We start from the raw sequence: 18,743 nt of genomic DNA on the forward strand, positions 1-18,743 counted from the left end.
TCCTTCAAAAGTTTAGAGGACAAAAAAAATGAAAGCATATTACACTGCCAGAGATGAATGAGGTACATCTATCATTCATGGCTTTTTGTGCACAATCTGGTTACTGCAAAGGAGAGTGATTCCTCAGCTGAATCGTGGTGCAAAATTACTTCTATCTCACCGGCATGCTTTCTGTACAGTTACTTAACTATGTTCCTTACAGGAATTCAGTTTGCTTTCATTTTAGACTGCAAATAAAAAGAGAAACAACAGCAATTAAGAATTATATAAATTTAAGTATGTGCTTTTATTTTATACTTTCATGGCACATTTTGATTTGTAAACATTAAATTACCAGTCCCCTTCTTCATATGTTGAAAATAACCACCAGACATTTAATAGCATTACCTGAGATTAAAAAAAAAAAAAAAAAAAGGGAGATCTGGCATCTTTTACCTTACTCACATACAGTACCATTTTAGAAAGAATTACAAAAGGGAATGTTATATTTTCCAAAATAGGGCAGTTTCCTTTTGACTATAAAGATATAGAAAATACATCAAAACACCTTAGAATGATCAGCCTTATTCAGAGGATGTTGGAAGTCACTGTCTCAAACAATTCTATTAATGCATAGCTGAAACACTGCATCAGTCCTGCAGTAGCATGATATCAACGTTGTCATGAACACCTTGTAAAAGTAGCTCCCCTTGATAAGTGACAATCTTCCGTCGTTTTGCAGCCTTAAGAGTTCCCACTAGGGCTTCAAAGAGGTTGGCACACTTTTCATCAGCAAAGAGCACACCAAATTTCACGCTCACTTGTCCATCAGCATCTAAATCAAAGATATAACATGAAAACACATGCAGATTTTCTTTCAGTTAGGAGATTACTGGGGAAACGAAGTGACACGTAGTCAGAACGTTGCAAGTAAACCCCATGGTGTTTCCCAATTTATTGGGGAACATATTATGAATGCTGCTATAAACAGTAGGCAAAACTCCTGCCTGGTATGACTTTCCCTTTTTTCCAGAGACTCATCAAGGACTGCCTATCTGCTGTGTTTGTTTTTACTGATGACTTTCTGAAATCTGTGACCAGCACAGGCTATTGAACCTCTTCAAAGCATAAGGAGGAAATTAGTTTTAGATAATTAAAATGTTAAAATATTTTTTTTCAAATATTTTTTCCACTTATTAATATTTGAGGTTCACATTGGAGAAGGTGCAATGTGAATTCATTTGTCACACAAAACAAGAATTCTAAAATATATGTTAGGGTTATTCCTAAAAGGCGGATGCAGTCATACAAAATGCAAGGTGCACGTATCTATTTAGGCTTTGAAAAACGAATGGAACTGAACGAAATTGCATCAGAACGGAAATACATGACTAGGTAGCACATCCACAAATTGCATGAGTATTTGTAAAGAAAAAGAAGTTTTAACAACGAAAAACAATCTTCAGAGAAAAGGTTGCCTTTAAGCAAGTTTAAGGAAGGTTGGGACTACACCTATAACTCCTGGTTTAGTTTTAGGCATACAGATCAATTCCTTCCAAATAATACTATGATGAACAGAATACTGAAGTTCAGAAGTTACCAAGGAAGGAGTGGAAGGAAAAGGTGCAACTTTCTTCTTTGATGGCTGTAGCGAGTATTGGAAGTCTAAAGAAAAGGGTAATTTTGCAGTTGATTTTAGTGGGAGCAGGATTTCAGGCCTACATCCTCTGTGCTGCAGAGGCTTAAATGTTTAACTTCATAACAGAACTACTTCAGAGGATGGGACACAGGGAGTACCATACAGTCCAACATCAAGTATATATGCAAGTTTTCAGGTTACCTGAGCCTGCTTAATTAAATTTGCCAGGTTCATAGGTTAATATAACATGACTACATCTGTATGACATGTACGTGAAACACATACATGTATGTATAACATGACTACATCTGTATGGTCAGAGAGATTACAATACTTACTTTTGGTTCCCAACCGCCGAATCTCCTCAACTAAGAGGCTAATTTCATGTTCCACATTCATTGTGGTCTAAAAAGTAAAATAAATTTTGACAAAGTTATTAGGAGACCTGTAAATCCTTTGCACCGTCTTGGCCTGTTCTCAGTTCATCAGAAATGTAACAGCACTTTGTAAATCCCCATAGCCTGGAGACACATGGCTACAGGATAATCTGAGATTTCAGCCTTGAATGGATAAGGAGCCTCCACATCTCCACATTTGAGGGGAAGTGGACAGAAACTACAACCTTGGTACATTAGGAGCTCATCTCAAAATATGAAAAATGTTGGAAGGTCGGGGCAGAGGGGGAAGGTTGTTTGTTTTAAAGAATGAGCTTAGGCTGCCACAAAATCAGAGCATCCTGGTAACATCACAGGTCTTCAGGGGCTTTGCAACTTTCTACCAATGCCCTCAATAAAATTGGAACATCTTCCTTTAAATTACACTCTGGGATATGGAATATGTGGTAGATTTGGGGTTTTTTTTTAAAACACGCCACAGCTTTCCACTTATCCATACCGCAGACATCCAGCTGGTTAGAGCAGGTCTACACACGCGGTGTCTGAAGGGACAGCAGCTACTGTACGCCTGCTACTGAGAGCGGAACTGAACCAGAGACAAACCATGCAAGTGTCCTAAGGAGGACAACATTTATTTCCATTCATAGCGATCCCAAGGAATTGCTACACCCCCAAACATATCCTGCGCACCTCTTTGCTGTGAAACACGGCAATTTTCACTAATGTGCACCAATGCCTTGCAACAGTTTAGCCATACGCAACTTCGTAGATGCCAACACTACAGTCACACAAAACACTATTTGGCTACAAAGCGCCCATGGTTAATAACTGCAGTCACCTGAAAGGTGTTTTGGGATCTGTGCTGTGCAAAGCGGCATCAACACAATGAAACCTTTAGATGTGAAGCTCCTTATGCAAATACCGGCATCAAGGTAAGCACAAGAAACTGGGCCGCACAGACAAAGCTAAGTGTCAAATGCAGCTTCCACAGGCGCTAACAATGCAGCCTGGAACAAAAGCTATAAAGAGAGCTTCTGGAGCGGAGCACTGTCCCAAAGGGGCTCAGTGAGCACTGAGATAGATTCATAGAATGGTTTGGGTTGGAAGGGACCTTAAAGATCATCTAGTTCCAACCCACCTTCCATAGGCAGGGACACATTCCACTAGACCAGCTTGCTCAAAGCCCTGTCCAACCTGGCCTAGAATGCTTCCAGGGTTGGGGCATCCACAACTTCTCTGGGCAACCTGTTCCAGTGCCTCACCACCCTCTTGGTGAAGATGGTGAAGAGATGGTCTCTACTGTTGAAGAAACCAGGATTTCGGCACTGATCTGGTAAGTAAGCAGAGTTAAAAAACTGACATTTGTATGCATGAAAAACTCTTCCTAAGAGAAAAGACTCCCCTTCTTTTTTTTTTATTGAGTTAAAGTAGGAAGAGTGACATAGTTCCACCTCCTGACCCCTCATGATTTACCCAAGCGGCAAAAAAGCTTTGTCACAGAGTCTGATTTTCAGATCCCAGGTTCACTTGCAAAAATATGTCTTTTTAACATGCAAAATTGAGCAAGCTTAGTATCAGCACGGGTTTCAGGCAAAGCCCCATCCAAACCACAGTTTCATCCCTAACACCTGTAACAACAAACTCTCAAGTGGATATTAACAGGCTAACACCTAACATTGCAACAGGATGTGCTGCGCTGGTACCACCTCTGCAAAGCTGCCTGAAAAGGGCATGGCAACAGGACCGCAGAATTTTAATTGCCTTAGATGAATTCTACAAACTTTCAGATTTTGTTTAACTGAGCACTAACTATACTGTTAGAAGTCACCGGGGTAAATATGACTCATGTACCACAAAGCTTACGCTATCATTATTAATTTGTCAAATTGCCAATTTTAATATTGGTCATTACAAGGTCTCTTTAAAGATGTTCTTTTAACTTTAAAAGCTTTTTTACTTTAACTTTTAACTCTTTAAATTCACGTTAATTTAAAATTATTTTCCCTCATACACATACACTGTCAATTTAAATAGCAACATTTAGAATTTAAAAAAAAATTAGTTCTACATTATTATGCAACACCTTTGAGATCAGAGAACTGGGCTGTATAAGAAGTAAGGAAGAAGGGATTCTAGGTATTTTAAGAACACTTAAATATTTACTTTAAATTGTCACATACTCAACACACCAACTATCAAAAGCGCATGGCTACTATTAAACCCTAATATTTCTGGTGCCAACACATTGCTGAAAGCCAGCATGACTTTTCAGTACGAAAACTCAACTTCTCTTTAGTTGCCGGAAACGCACCTAACCGTTATTGAGCACAAACACATCTTCGTAACCAACCGCACCGACCTCTCCCGTTGCAGATACTACAAATACCTGAGAAGATGGCTCCTCGGTGGGCCCGCGTTTGGGGGCAGAGCGCGGCCCCCTTTCCACCGAGGCACCACCCGGCAGGATCCCCCCCCGCCTCCCCGGGCTCTGACGGGGCACGGCCGGGCCGGGGCTCCCACCGCCGCCTGCGCAGGGCGCATCGGGAAACAGGCCCCGCCCGGGCAAGGGGCAAGAGCCAGCCGGCCGCCGCTGCCGGCGGCTGCCCGGACAGCGCCTCTCTCTCTCTCCGGAGCGGAGAGAAGGACGGCTCACCTCGGCACGGCGCCCCCGGTCCGCTCCCGCTCCCCGCCACTCACCCGCTGCCGTCGCCGCTCTCGCCGCGAGGGGCCGCCGCCGGCGGAGCCGCGTGAGGCAGCGCGGGGGCGGCGGAAGGCGGGGGCAGGACGAGGCGGCGGTTACCCGGCCTCCGCCGGGGCCTCGCCCCGCCCGGCCGCCGCGGGGCCAGGCCCCCTCCCAGCGCTCAGCTCCCCGCTGCCCCGGTGCGGCGCCCTCGGCCATTTTGGGTTCTGCCGTTGCTCGCTGCAGTAGGCGTTGCCCTGCCCTGCCCTGCCGGGGTCCCTCTCCCCGTGGCATGCGAGGGCTGCCGGGCGGCAGCGTCCGGCGGGCACCGCGCCTCTGGCGCCAGGCCCAGCTCTCCCTCGGCCCCTCGTAAGGGCCTGGCCGCGCGTTCACAGTTGAAGGAGCGTGTCGTTCTCCCTGCTGCGAGGATCTCGCTCTTTTCCACATCAGCGACTCCCAACTTTGTGCCATCTGCAGGTTTCACCAGCACGCCTCGTTCTTCTCATGACAAAGGCATTAGTGAGTTTGTTAGGCAAAATGCCTTCCAAGGCCTGCCCTTCAGTAACTCTCTTCCAGTAGGCCAGCTTTCAACACACTGTGTTGCTTCAGTCACTTTCTGTTACCGTACTGTGCCTCGCACTCTCCATCTCTGCTGGCTTCCTGGGGTGACATCAGGCCACATTCTCTTCGTATGCCCCCCCCCCCTTTTTTTCTGGGAAAAAACCCTCTCTTTTCAGAGAAAGTGAATGAGCTAGGTTAACATCATTTACCTTTGATAAAGTCATGTTGCAGTTTATCTAATTTTTGATTCAGTGCTGCATCCTTGCACTCTACACTGTGGAAAGACTGCAATTCAATTTTTGCTGTCTCGTATCTTGGTATTTGCTACTGCTCTTGTCTCTCTTGCTTCCTCTTCACCACACAGAAATGTTTACATCTTTTCTCAAGGAGACAGGCATTCAAACTGAGAGCTGCATTAACTCCTACACAGCAATGAGGCTGCCGCAACCTGCTAGTCAGAGGCATGCTCACACCAAACGTCTCCAGAAAATTCTCACTGACAGAGCTCAAGGCATTGCCGTTCCCAGCTGTCTCTCCCACCTCCTTATCAGGCGTGACTGCCCATAAAGCAGATTTGGTATGAGAAGCTATTTGCAGCCCTTGCAATTCACATTTTCATGCATTAGCTTCTGAAGGTGAGGCTGAGATACTTTCTGAGACTGTGAGATGTGTCAGCTAGGTCTGGTCCCTTACTACATTCTCCCATCCCTGGCGTAAGGATGAATAAATAGCTAACAGCACCCTAAACCACTACAGAAAGCTCTGCTAGGGGTCGTTTGGCAGAACCTGCAGCTAGATACATTGATTTGCACATTGGAAATGATGCTAAGAAGATCACATTTTTATCACTCCAAGGACGTATAACTGGAGTCCCAAGCCCTTTGCTTTTCTGAGGGGTTTTTTTGATGTTGGTGTTTCTATTAAAAGATTAACTTTTTCTTAGAATAATCACTATTTATCAGTAACAGAATCTTTGATTAGTCAAAAAAACCCCACACTGCCTTCTGTTTAAGGAGCTATATATTCAGCAGGTGACAGCATATCAAAACATTTTCCTGAACAGTTTAGCTGTATTTAAAATCAGTAAGGGGTGCTCTTTTAAAAAAACCAAACCCTGATAGTTAGGAAAACGAGTTAAGACTGAAAGGGCTACATTCCTAAGTCGATAATGAAATGAATGACATTTAAATCCATCTGAATTGAAGCAAAAGACAGTGGAGAATTCTCAGAAAAATGTAGTACCTGAAGAGCATTGATGCTCTGTAGATATGATGCTGTATGTTCTTATATTAAGGCATACTGCTTTTCCTAAGATTTTCATTTTGTTGGCCAACACAATGCTAAATACGACAGTAAAAAGGATAGACTTTTAAGGAAAATCTGAGACAAACCTTTTAAAAGATAATGTAATTAGCATGTTAGAAAATATGGCAAATATTCCAGTAATTTAGCAGCATAGAATAAAAGTGCTTCTCTTCTGTTTTTATTGTTAACAACATGCTTTCAGTTGTATCATGCCCATACTGTAGATTTCTTAATCATCAGAACACCATTACATTTGCACAAATAATGTAGGCCTTTGCTTTGCATAATGTGATTGTTATTATGGATAATTTATGTTTGATCAAGTAATAGTTTGGGACTTTTCAGACCAAAGGTATTATTATGATGATGATGAAATCTATGTTAGAAATTCTTTTCTTATCTGTTTTGAATCATAACCCCTGATTTATAAGAAGCAGATCAACTATACATCTGAGAAAGATGAACAAAAATCTGTAATTCTTTATTTTATTTTTTTTAACCCTCTTTTTTGAGGAAGTACTTTTTTTTTTTTTTAAATTCTGTCTTCTGAAAAGAAAGTCTTATGTCCCCAGGAACACATCAGGAGATTATCAAAACACATTACTTTCATTACTATTTCTTTCAGGGCCCTTCCTTGTCATGTAATGTTAAAACAATTCTAGGTAAATAAGTAATCAAAACCATCTGTTACCATGACAATTAAAGGAACAGTGATGCTGCCAAAGTATGAAAATGAGCTGGGCAGCATCGGGACTAAGTGACTGATTATGTCCTTACAGGGGCAGCAGCAGAGAGCAGGAAACATGCAGATTATGGAGCTGGTGATTGTAGGTCGTTCTGCTTCCACAAAATGATACTTTAAAAAAAAAAGAAGAAGTGCAAAGCTGTCCTTTACAAGCTGACAGGACAGACATGGAAATGTTGCCTATACATATTTCATATCACTGGTTAAGGTCATAATCGGACTCATAATTCATTATGCATTTTAGCTGCATTTACTAGGAGTGGTCCCTGAAAGTCATGAGATTCTGCCTTAAAACAGACTATTCTAATTTGACCCTCCTTGCATCTCGCTGTACTGTTACTGTCCCCCCAGATGCACAGTTTTACATGAAGGCAACCAAACAGAGGAATTATGCAAGGCAAGATTTAAAAAACATAGCTTGAGAACACCACAGTAGATGTACTGGATCTGATCAAACAATCAATTTAACCCAAACTTTGCCTCCAGCAGTGACCAAGAGCAGGCATTTGGAAAGCAGTATAATCAACGAAAACTATCGGTTGATCCCCTGGTTTCTCTCTTGGCTCCTGGCACTTATTGGAGCAAGTAATTATTCCATCTTCTTCTTTCCCAATCATGTTCATGCCTATAGCTCTCCCATCACTCATTTATTTTCAAGCTGAAGAGCCCTAGCTTTGTTTAATCTCATGTAAAATGAATGCCTTTCCAGGTTGCTGATCCTTCTTGTTCTGCTTTAAAATTTTCCAGATAATTCCATGTTCTTTTCCGGGATTGAATTAGTAGAACTGTCAGCATCATTCAGCACGTGGATATAGTACATACAAAGACATAACAATGTTTTCTGTTTTGTTCTCACTCCTAATAATTCCCAACATTATACTTGCCTTTTTGAAAAGTGTTGAGCACTATCCACAGTGGTTTTCAAAAACTGTTTCCAAAGTAATAGTAATTAATTGTTCTGTTACAGATAAGTAGGATTATTTCCCCCCCAGTATATTACTTCACATTTTTCAGTACCATTGGCTGTTTTACTGTGTGATTTGAAATAGGATCACACAAACTTTCTCACCTCTTTTCCCATGTCATCAATGACAGCTTTGAACAACATAGGTCCAAACAGAGATGGTATTAAGAGTGCACTAGTAACTTCTCTCCCTCATGAAAGTTGACCATCAGCTCTACCTCTTTGTCTCCTACTTTTCAGCTGTTTATTGATTCTGAATGGAGCCTGTCTTCTTACCCCCTGAGAAATTAGTTTTGTAAAAACATTTAATGTTTACAGTAAATACATTGTAAACATATCTGCTGTAACAGGCTTCTCCAGAAACAGGAGTGTAGCAGCACAGGCCAAGCCTGAAAAATGTAGGAGAAAGTTACAAGGTCATTTGATCGGTAATGGCCATTTTTTCTGTTTTCCAGCATATATTAACTAAATATTCTCACTTTACTAGTATATCTTGATAACTCATGCTATTTTTGTTTTGTACAATACTGTTCTCTTGAATTTTTGTTGCATTATATGTACTTGTGAATAGGCAGACGTATGCACCACACATGCATACACACAGTTTTCTGTTGAGATCCTCCCCAGCTAAAAACAATTAGAACTGCCACCATGATTTTTCACTGCCAGAAGAGATCATCTTATCTGTCTTCTTACATAGTCCAGGTCTTACTTTCAACATATTTTCTTTCAACATATTTTTGTTTGACTTATTAATTTAATAGAGATATGAGTTCCTGCTGCATGTGCCTCTGTCCCATCCATTTGCTTTAACACCAGCAACTTACACCTGTGCAAAGTGCCAGAGATTCTCCTTACTGTCTCCAAAGCTGGACAGAAACTACAGCACTGTGATTCAACCAGGAGTGTGCGTACGTGTCTTGTCTTAGCCCAGCCCCACCACGTATCTGTGTCATTGGCCTGCCGTGAGTCACTTCTCAACATGGGTGTGCCGTATTATGCAACCCACTGTAGGGTTATGACTCAACATGAAGTCATAAAGCCACTTCAGCCCAGGCTAAACCAGGTCTTTAAAAATATGTCTTTGCATGATTTAAAGGTTTCAAGTGGTAGAGGGTATACTACATTCCTTAATCCTGTGGACTTCGTAACACCACAGAAGAAGTAAGATATCCTAGAACAAGACAAAAAAATAAAAACCACTGCAAGTTAATTTGGCTGCAAAAAAAATAAAAACCACAGCAAGTCAATGCTGTTATGGAAATCTGAGGGGTGTAAGCAATATTCAGAGAGTATGGCTGTTATAGATAGTCAGAAGAACAACTATATTGTTTGAGACAAGCCAATCAACCAGCGAATACCACCCTATTCTCTTACAAACTCCATATCCAAAGCATCTCCATCATTCTTGGTCCAATCATTAGTCTTACTTGGCCACTCTCTCTGTCTTAAGTCAGCAGTTGTTTCAAGGGAGAAAATCATTTTACCTAAATGTAAAGCATAGTGATGGTCTGGAAAACTTTCCAAGAATTTTCTTGTAAAGCTATGTTTTAGAATATTAATTGTATGGGCTTTTAGCTTTACTTTTCCTATAATGACCAAAAAAGCCCAAATCAAAACCGAAATAGAACAACAAAAAAACTGCACTTTCTCTTTTTTCTCTCTCAGTGAGTTGAAAAAGTAATCTAGCAAAACATACGCCTTTCTTTAATGTAAAAGCAAACACGAAGGACCAGACTCAGAACATGAGACTACAAATACAAACACAGTGACTGCTGACAGTCTTGGCACTTGAACGAGCACTTCCATTGAGGTAAATGGAGTGATTCACTTATGCTGTTACTCACCTGTGTCTATGCAGCAGAGGGGACTTATTTCAGAAATGGCCTCAGGGCATCATACCCTTCTTGTTATCCATTAGGTGCCTCAAACAATGTAATGCTGCTTCTTCCTAAATTAAGCATGTAAATCTTTACTACAGTTCACAGAATCACAGAATGACAAAGATTGGAAAAGACCTGCAAGATCATCAGGTCCAACCATCAACCAACAAACACCACCATGCCCATTAAACCATGTCCCACAATGCCTCGTCCATATGTTCCTTGAACACCTCCAGGGAGGGTGACTCCACCACTTCCCTGGGCAGTTTATTCCAGCGTGTCACCACTCTCTCAGTAAAGAAATTTTCCCTAATATCCAGTCTGAACCTCCCCTGGCGCAACCTGAGGCCATTTCCTCTTGTCCTGTCACTAGTCGCTTGGGAGAAGAGACCAACACCCACCTCTCTGCAACCCCCTTTCAGGTAACTGTAGAGAGCGATGAGGTCTCCCCTCAGCCTCCTCTTCTCCAGACTGAACAACCCCAGCTCCCTCGGCCGCTCCTCATAAGACTTGTGCTCCAGACCCCTCACCAGCTTCGTCGCCCTTCTCTGGACATGCTCCAGCACCTCCATGTCCTTCTTGTAGTGAGGGGCCCAAAACTGAACACAGGATTCGAGGTGCGGCCTCACCAGCACTGAGTACAGGGGCACGATCACCTCCCTGCTCCTGCTGGCCACACTGTTTCTGATACAGGCCAGGATGCCGTTGGCCTTCTTGGCCACCTGGGCACACTGCTGGCTCATCTTCAGCCGGCTGTCGATCAACACTCCCAGGTCCTTTTCCGCCAGGCAGCTTTCCAGCCACTCTCCCCCAAGCCTGTAGCGTTGCATGGGGTTGTTGTGACCCAAGTGCAGGACCTGGCACTTGGCCTTGTTGAACCTCATACAATTGGCCTGGGCCCATCAATCCAGCCTGTCCAGATCCCTCTGCAGAGCCTTCCTACCCTCCAGCCGATCAACACTCCCACCCAACTTGGTGTCGTCTGCAAACTTGCTGAGGGTGCACTCTATCCCCTCATCCAGATCATCAATAAAGACGTTAAACAAGACGGGCCCCAAAACGGAGCCCTGGGGGACTCTGCTTGTGACCAGCCGCCAACTGGATTTCACTCCATTCACCACAACTCTTTGGGCTCGGCCGTCCAGCCAGTTTTTTACCCAGCGAAGAGTGCACCTGCCTAAGCCACAATTCGCCAGCTTCTCCAGAAGAATACTGTGGGAGACAGTGTCAAAGGCTTTACTGAAGTCCAGGCAGACAACGTCGACAGCTTTAATAGTTGAACAGAAAAGAGAAGGAGTACTTAAAATCTTGATGTAAATCACCAAAATTACTTGCTCTACCCCCTAACCCAAGAGTAAACCTCTGTATGGAGTGACAGAAAGATGCTGTATCAGCACAGGCTAAAAGACTGGGCCCATAATGTTAGTTATACAGCATGCACTGTAAAAAGAATTACAAGATGGCCCTAATCATGTGTCTGAGAGTAGTTGCTTGAAAACTGTAAGACTGAACTCAAAACTTCCTTAAATATGCACAAAGTCAGAATTAGTAGAGGGTGTATTTAGAGCTTGGGTGATGCTTTTCTACACAACAGGATGTGAAGTAAAGAGGATGTGCAGTAATGTCTTGAGGGAGCAGAGTATCAAAAAGTATTTGGAGACAGTTTACAAAGAGAAAAAGAAATATATAAATAGTTGATTATATTTAATGTGTTTTATGGTGTTCTTTGCTATAACAGCTGACTATTTGAGAGAGGAACATGAAGACTAATTACTGTCTCAGATTCCTAGTATCAACAAATCTCTTCTAGCAAGGAAACAGCAGTACATCTCCTGATCTCCAGACAGCATGGTAACAGCTGAATCATCCAGTCCCTCTGTCCTCTTCTTTGGTATGCATCACGAAAAAAAATCACCTCCCCTTCTCCCTTTCCCTCTACACATATACATACACATACTGACATTTTGGGGACTTCTTCAGAAAGCCAAAAATACTGCCTTTGCATAAAGATGTCAAGTAATGGTAGCAGAGATGACAGTTACATTAATATAGAATTACTATTCACATCCACATCAAATACAGCTGTAGGTGTAATATCTTTATTTATTAGTTTCATATAAATTTCCTTCCTAAAGCTCAGGCATTTATAATGACTCATGACAGAAGTACATCAAATCTTTTCCTGAAGGAAATCTTACTGAAATGGAACTGTGGATTGACGTTTGTCAGAATGCATTTACTTAACATATGAAATCTTGTCATGGCAAAAGTCATTACATTGATTTTTTTTTTTTTTTTTAGTTAAATGTCAAGACATCCTGCTGGCCATGCAAGCATGGTTCACAGAAGTTTATAGTCAGTTAAAAAGCATAAGAAAACTTTCTTTATCGCTCGATTAATGACAATTAATAATAATTTAATGCAACAATCCTGTTTATAAGCATTTTTAGGGAGAAACCTGTAATTTTGCTAGTCTACATTCCAGGTTCTGAGCTCAAAAACTGTGCTGAAGGTGCACATTGGATCATTTGAATCTGATAATCTTTGCAATTGCACTGAGTTTATATTTTGAAGTCAAGTACAGGAGCACTTTATTGGTTCCTGCATATGTGAAGTGTATTTTTAGGGTCAAATTTATATATGAACTACCTTTTAAGAATTCTTTTCTGGCTTCAAGATGCAATGCCAGCTCTAAAATCCAAATGAGGTTCAAATTCATAACTGATCAAACTTTATTCATTTCACTGGCACTGCAGCCACAAGTCTTTTCATCCTAAATCATTTGATTTCATGCTGTTTGAAACTGCAACACAGAACAATGATCAGACTCCAACACAGCTTCCCATAGAGCACTGCTAATGGTCTCACCTATTGACCTAATAGCCTAGGAGGAATTTCTGTCACAGTGTAGGTCAAACTGTATGCTGATTTCAAATAGTAGACAAATATCTACCATGGGACTACTATGAGAACACCAAATAAATTTACGCTTTTAAACACACCATATGGTTTGATTACAAATGGCGTGCCAGTTTTCTTCTTCATCTAACACCTAAATTTTATAAATTTTCATGAATTTTTCATCTGCAAAGTTAATTGTAATTGTGAATCCCAAACTTCTGGGATAAGTCTTACCCTTCCTTATTTTTCCTCGAGGAAATTTTGTCCAAGCATCTCTGACATCTTGGAGAAGCTTAGATTTAAAAACATAGTTCAGAAAATTAAGTATAACCATCTTCTTGTTTGGTTCATAGTTATCCTATGTAATTGTGTTACACATATATAAATAATATTTGTTTCTCAAGGTGTTGTAACGTAGTATTTTGAAGCAAATATTATTTGTTCTCTGTCACACAAATAGCACAAATGAATCTCACTTCCTTTGTATTTACTGAAGGAAAGCACAAAAGCTGTGCAGACAAGTGTTTGTGAACTGTTACAGAAGCTTCCCAATGCACTTCCTCTGAATCCAAATCTTCCTTAAGCAAGTTTAGACCAGCTTCAACTTCCTTCCGCTATTAGGAACCAGCGTATTACTCCATTTTAAAAAGTTCATCTCCATTCTGAATTTAATGGAAGCTTATAAAATAACATTAGATGACATGGAAGTATGCTTCTGATGGTCTGCAAATTTGGCAGAAACAAGGCGGGGGGCTGATGATTCCAGAATTTATGTATGTATTTCTGCTCTAAAAACCATAAACTGTGTAATTACAGTGCTAACAGGAAACAGAAACGGGAGGGATAGTTTTATTTTTTCTTTAGGCAATCAGTTGCATCATAGATTGGGTAAAGTAAGTCAATGTAGGATGAGGAACTTCCCAGCTCCATAAACAAGGTATGCATGTCCATTAGAGGGAAAAGGTGCAGGTGGGCACAGGTACAGTATTTGGGATAAAGTATAGAGGAAATCATAGCTGTCTTCCTCAGGAGTACATTCGGGAGAGGTGGGGGTCTTAAAGTGGAAATAAAAAACAAAACAAGGACTTATTCTCAGTTGTTTTACACAGTGACATAGCTGGAGCTGCAAGAGGACAGTTGACGGAAGTCCTCTGGGTGGAGAAAAACTGGAGAAATGGTCTTTAAAACAGAGGCAACCAATCATTACATCAGTCAGTGGATCAGTTCTGTCCAGTACTAGGGAGGCATGCAAAGCCAAAGTCTCCAGCCAGCCAACTTTCCCTTTTTCCTCCTATTGAATCATTTCACTTGCCAGGGGAAGCAAAGGAGAAAAGAGATATGATGGGAAAATGTAATGAGAGCCTAACCTCTTGTTTTTCCTTAAAAGGGTGGGTTGTGACCCTTCACACTCTAATTTTTTAGAAGACTTCCCTTGACCTCAGTTGGCATTTTCTTAGTCCACTTTTCAGAAGAAAGACTGACCATGATGAACACTGTTTAAAATGGCTGGCATTGCATAGGATGTACATCAGCCATGGAAAACTCTTTCTCTGCAGATGCTAGCAAAGTAGGACTGCTGTCAACTGTGTAGAGAATGATTAACAATCTTCCTGAAAAGTCAGCAGGTGTTTAAGAAATCATTGGGTAAAGTGCAGTGGCTAAGATTTTGGGTAGGAGTTGAAAGATCCCTCATTTTCAGTCAGGCTTTTAAATTATGTTACTTGTGTGTACACCTTACATCAGTATTCATCTCACCAGACTTTAGCTACCTGAAAGTAAGGTGTCTATTTTAAGTTAGTTGCTTGACTAACTCTCTGCATGTATACATAGTTATGTCTCTATAGTAAAGAAGAGAGATAAAGACCTCACCTTCCAAAAAGCACCACTATAGAGAGAGCTTCAAGGAGTAGGTCAGAGGTGACAACTAACTAAAGACACATGGAACAAATAACAGTTCTTTGGTCACAACTGTAGGCTAAGAGACACATAAACTAAAGTACCAAGGCTGTATTGTTGACCCCATTCTATCAATTAACCAAGGATTCTCTAAGAAAACACAGAAATTATCCTCAGTATTAACAGCTTCTTACAATAGCAGATAGTCATCAATAAAGACTTGGTACGTCGGTTAATTGGTTACTATAGATCAGAATGTTTCCATCACAGAGGCAAACAGAAGATGGAAAGACTAGTATCTCACACCAGAAGAAATGCAGGCATTTTTTCGTTCACTTACCTTCTAAAGAACACACATCCTTTATTTCATTACTGGGAAATAGAGTTTGTATGCGTTCCCAAGCTGAAAACTGACTGCCCAGGCTATTTTTCTCACAGGTCAGATGTGAGGAAACAGAGCCATTTCACTTCCTTCAAAATCTCTATATAAAGAGAGGAGGAAAATGGGACCAGACCTATTGTTCTTACAGTTTCCTGCCTCCTTTTTCACTATGCCTCATTTGAAAAAGCAAGGGTCTGCCACTTTGAGTGCATTATCTCTATTTAGTGTATTTGGATATCTAATAATGTATAAATGGCTCTTGTAGTACACAGAAAAGCCTTTACTTGATAAAAAGGTTGCACGTCAAAGCTAGCTGCTGCCGCTGCTTTTCTTTTGCATAAAATATAGTACCTCTTCATTCAAAGCGTTCTCTCTCTTCCAAGAGAATAAGATCAAACTATACAAGTAAATTACCTGCCCACAAAATCCCGATAAACTATTTCTGGGTTTCTTTTTCTCAGCTGTTTTTCCCAAGTCTTCAGTCCTTTGAATGGCTGGAGTATGATGATCAAATATAAACAGGAGAAAGGTCTCAGTTATGAAGTACATTTGGCCCACTCTTGGCTACCCTAGTCCCAGGCTTTTTGCCAGGGTTGCAACAATTCCCGTTGGAATGAACTGGGAGGCAGTACAAGAAGTTTCTGCTCTCACTTAGCAACGAGCTGTAACTGGAGATTTGGAGAAGTAAGCATGAGACCACTGTACGCTCCCAGCAGGCCCTGCTTTGCTGTCTGGTGCTATTTCTTCTATCTGTACGAGATCCTCTGCAAAGGAATTGCAGTGATCATGCCTGAGGCTTGTCCTCACTCAGTCTCTCAGCCATTTGTAAGACACCTATAAAAACAAGCACTAGGCAGACATCTCCCAAACCTGGCCATGAAGAAACCTACTAGTACATCTCTCTGGGTCAGGAGAGGAAGAGGAAGATGAGATAGCCTGCTACTTCCTAGCACCTGTTCAAGCTAGGAAATCGAGGCTACCGCCTTAGCCAGGCAACAGCAGTGCTTGGATTCCTGCAAAGAATCAGCGTTGCCTTTTATCACAACCATTGTTTGATCTGTTGGGGAGTATGGGAGAGGTACCAATTCGGGACACAACCTTTTTATCAGAGGGGTGACTATACATTCTAATCCCTTCCTAATGAAATTATTTTCTCTATAAGAGAGCCAAACTGCTCTTAGCCTGAAAGAAAAGGCAGGTGGGATGAGTAATGATGCAAAGAGCTGCTTTTCTTCACCTTTTATTTCACCCTCCAGTAAAAGAGAGATATGTGCTTCATGCACTCAGAGCATTCTCTCTCCTCTGTCACAGACACAAATCCTGGCAAAGGACTTTGGTGGGAAGCACACACAAGGGCACACACAAGTTAACAGTTACATGAAAAAAATGTGTGGATAGCAAAAGGTGATTGTCTCTCTGTATTTACACACATATATTCATTCCATCCTGCCAGTTTCTACTATGCTCATTTTATGATTCATTTCAAGAACTGTAAGATCTGAACCTTTTTCTCAAAGGCACAGGGAGAAATAAAGTACTTGGCAATGATTCCACTTAAATTCAGAGAGCTGTAGCACTATGTAGGCTTAGCACCCATTCTACCAAATATAGTCCCTCTAAAATGACTGGAACAGAACATGATGTTTCAAAAATAAAGAAATGTCATTTCTTTAGAACATCTGAATGTATGTTAATTAAGTATATTTCCACTCTGCTCAAATAATAGGTTCAGTTCAAGTAACATTTATTGATTTTACATTACAGAACTGTCCTTAGCATTTGCTAACTGAGTCAAGTTTAGCAGGAAGTTATGATGGTAAGAGCTATGCTTCAGGAATTATTGATACACTAACAGGAAAACTACATCTTTCTTTTCTGACATCTTGAAAGTCGTAATGCAAACAGAAGTTTCAGTTTCTGTGTATGTTGTATATATCTTACTGTCAAACTAAAAAAATGGGGGTTTTGTGGATAGGAATGGCAGTGCAATGAAAATGCAACCATATTTCAAAATCAATTTCTGCTCCCAAGTACACTAATGTAAATGCAAAGTTATACTCCTCAATGTGATGGAATTATTCTAGCTTTTACAACAATATATGTAAGTTGGGGACATGGAGGTGAGGTCAACAACCTAAAGGTAAGTGGGGGTTTGGCTGTGGGGGTCAGGGCCAGCTGCAAGCCAGCTGCTGGAGGGGTAGCCACAGCCAGGGCTGACCTCATCCCATGGGAGCTGCCTTCATCTGAGGCTCTGCTGTGGGGCCTGGCTGGAGCTCCAGCCCCACCACATTGCAACCATGCCTGTCCCTGGCCATGGGCCGCTGGTCCAGACCTCCTGGCCCTGCCCAGTGCCCTGGCTGGCTCAATCTGGCCATGGTCGTAAGGGATAACGAAATATGTTTTTACAAATATATTAACAACAAAAAGAGAGCCAAGGAGAATCTCCATCTTTTACTGGATGCCGGGGGGAAACATAGTGACAAAGAATGAGGAAAAGGCTGAGGTACTTAATGCCTTCTTTGCCTCAGTCTTTAACAGCCACACCAGGTATCCTCAGGGTATTCAGCTCCCTGAGCTGGATGACAGGGATGGAGAGCAAAATAAACTCCCCATGATCCAGGAGGAAGCAGTTAACGACCTGCTATGCCACCTGGACACTCACAAGTCCATGGGGCCTGATGGCATCCACCCAAGAGGACTGAGGGAGCTGGCGGAGGAGCTTGCCAAGCCACTCTCCATCATTTATCAACAGTCCTGGTTAACAGGGGAGGTCCCGGACGACTGGAGGCTTGCCAGCGTGACGCCCATCTACAAGAAGGGCCAGAAGGAGGATCCAGAGAACTACAGGCCTGTCAGCCTGACCTCGGTGCTGGGGAAGATTATGGAGAGGTTCATCCTGAGGGCGCTCATAGGACACATGCAGGACAACCAAGGGATCAGGCCCAGCCAGCACGGGTTCATGAAAGGCAGGTCCTGCTTGACCAACCTGATCTCCTTCTATGACCAGGTGACCTGCCTAGTGGACGAGGGAAAGGCTGTGGATGTTGTCTACCTGGACTTTAGTAAAGCCTTCGACACTGTGTCCCACAGTATTCTTCTGGAGAAACTGGCGAATTGTGGCTTAGGCAGGTGCACTCTTCGCTGGGTAAAAAACTGGCTGGATGGCCGAGCCCAGAGAGTTGTGGTGAATGGAGTGAAATCCAGTTGGTGGCCGGTCACAAGTGGAGTCCCCCAGGGCTCAGTTTTGGGACCGGTCTTGTTTACTGTCTTTATTGATGATCTGGATGAGGGGATTGAGTGCACCCTCAGCAAGTTTGCAGATGACACCAAGTTGGGCGGGAGTGTTGATCTGCTCGAGGGTCGGAAGGCTCTGCAGAGGGATCTGGACAGGCTGGATCCATGGGCCCAGGCCA

At 42.1% G+C, this 18,743-nt stretch overlaps 1 protein-coding gene across 3 annotated transcripts; it reads right to left on the minus strand.

Moving 5' to 3' along the window:
* Window positions 1–414: 414 nt before the first annotated feature.
* Window positions 415–4,743, minus strand: ABRACL (ABRA C-terminal like). Of its 3 annotated transcripts, none has more exons than XM_059835697.1 (3): window positions 4,711–4,743; window positions 1,957–2,023; window positions 415–814 (listed from the first exon to the last, which is right to left on the minus strand). In XM_059835697.1, the coding sequence occupies exons 2-3, from the start codon at window positions 2,015–2,017 to the stop codon at window positions 630–632; spliced, it is 246 nt and encodes an 81-aa protein (XP_059691680.1). In that variant the 5' UTR covers window positions 2,018–2,023; window positions 4,711–4,743; the 3' UTR covers window positions 415–629. The 3 variants fall into 3 exon arrangements, with proteins under 3 accessions (XP_059691680.1, XP_059691681.1, XP_059691683.1); XM_059835698.1 differs by lacking the exon at window positions 4,711–4,743 and adding an exon at window positions 4,667–4,700; XM_059835700.1 differs by lacking the exon at window positions 4,711–4,743 and adding an exon at window positions 4,400–4,453.
* Between the last annotated feature and the right edge of the window lie 14,000 nt (window positions 4,744–18,743).

Source organism: Gavia stellata, chromosome 2 (assembly GCF_030936135.1).
Source record: "Gavia stellata isolate bGavSte3 chromosome 2, bGavSte3.hap2, whole genome shotgun sequence".
Lineage (NCBI taxonomy): Eukaryota > Metazoa > Chordata > Aves > Gaviiformes > Gaviidae > Gavia > Gavia stellata.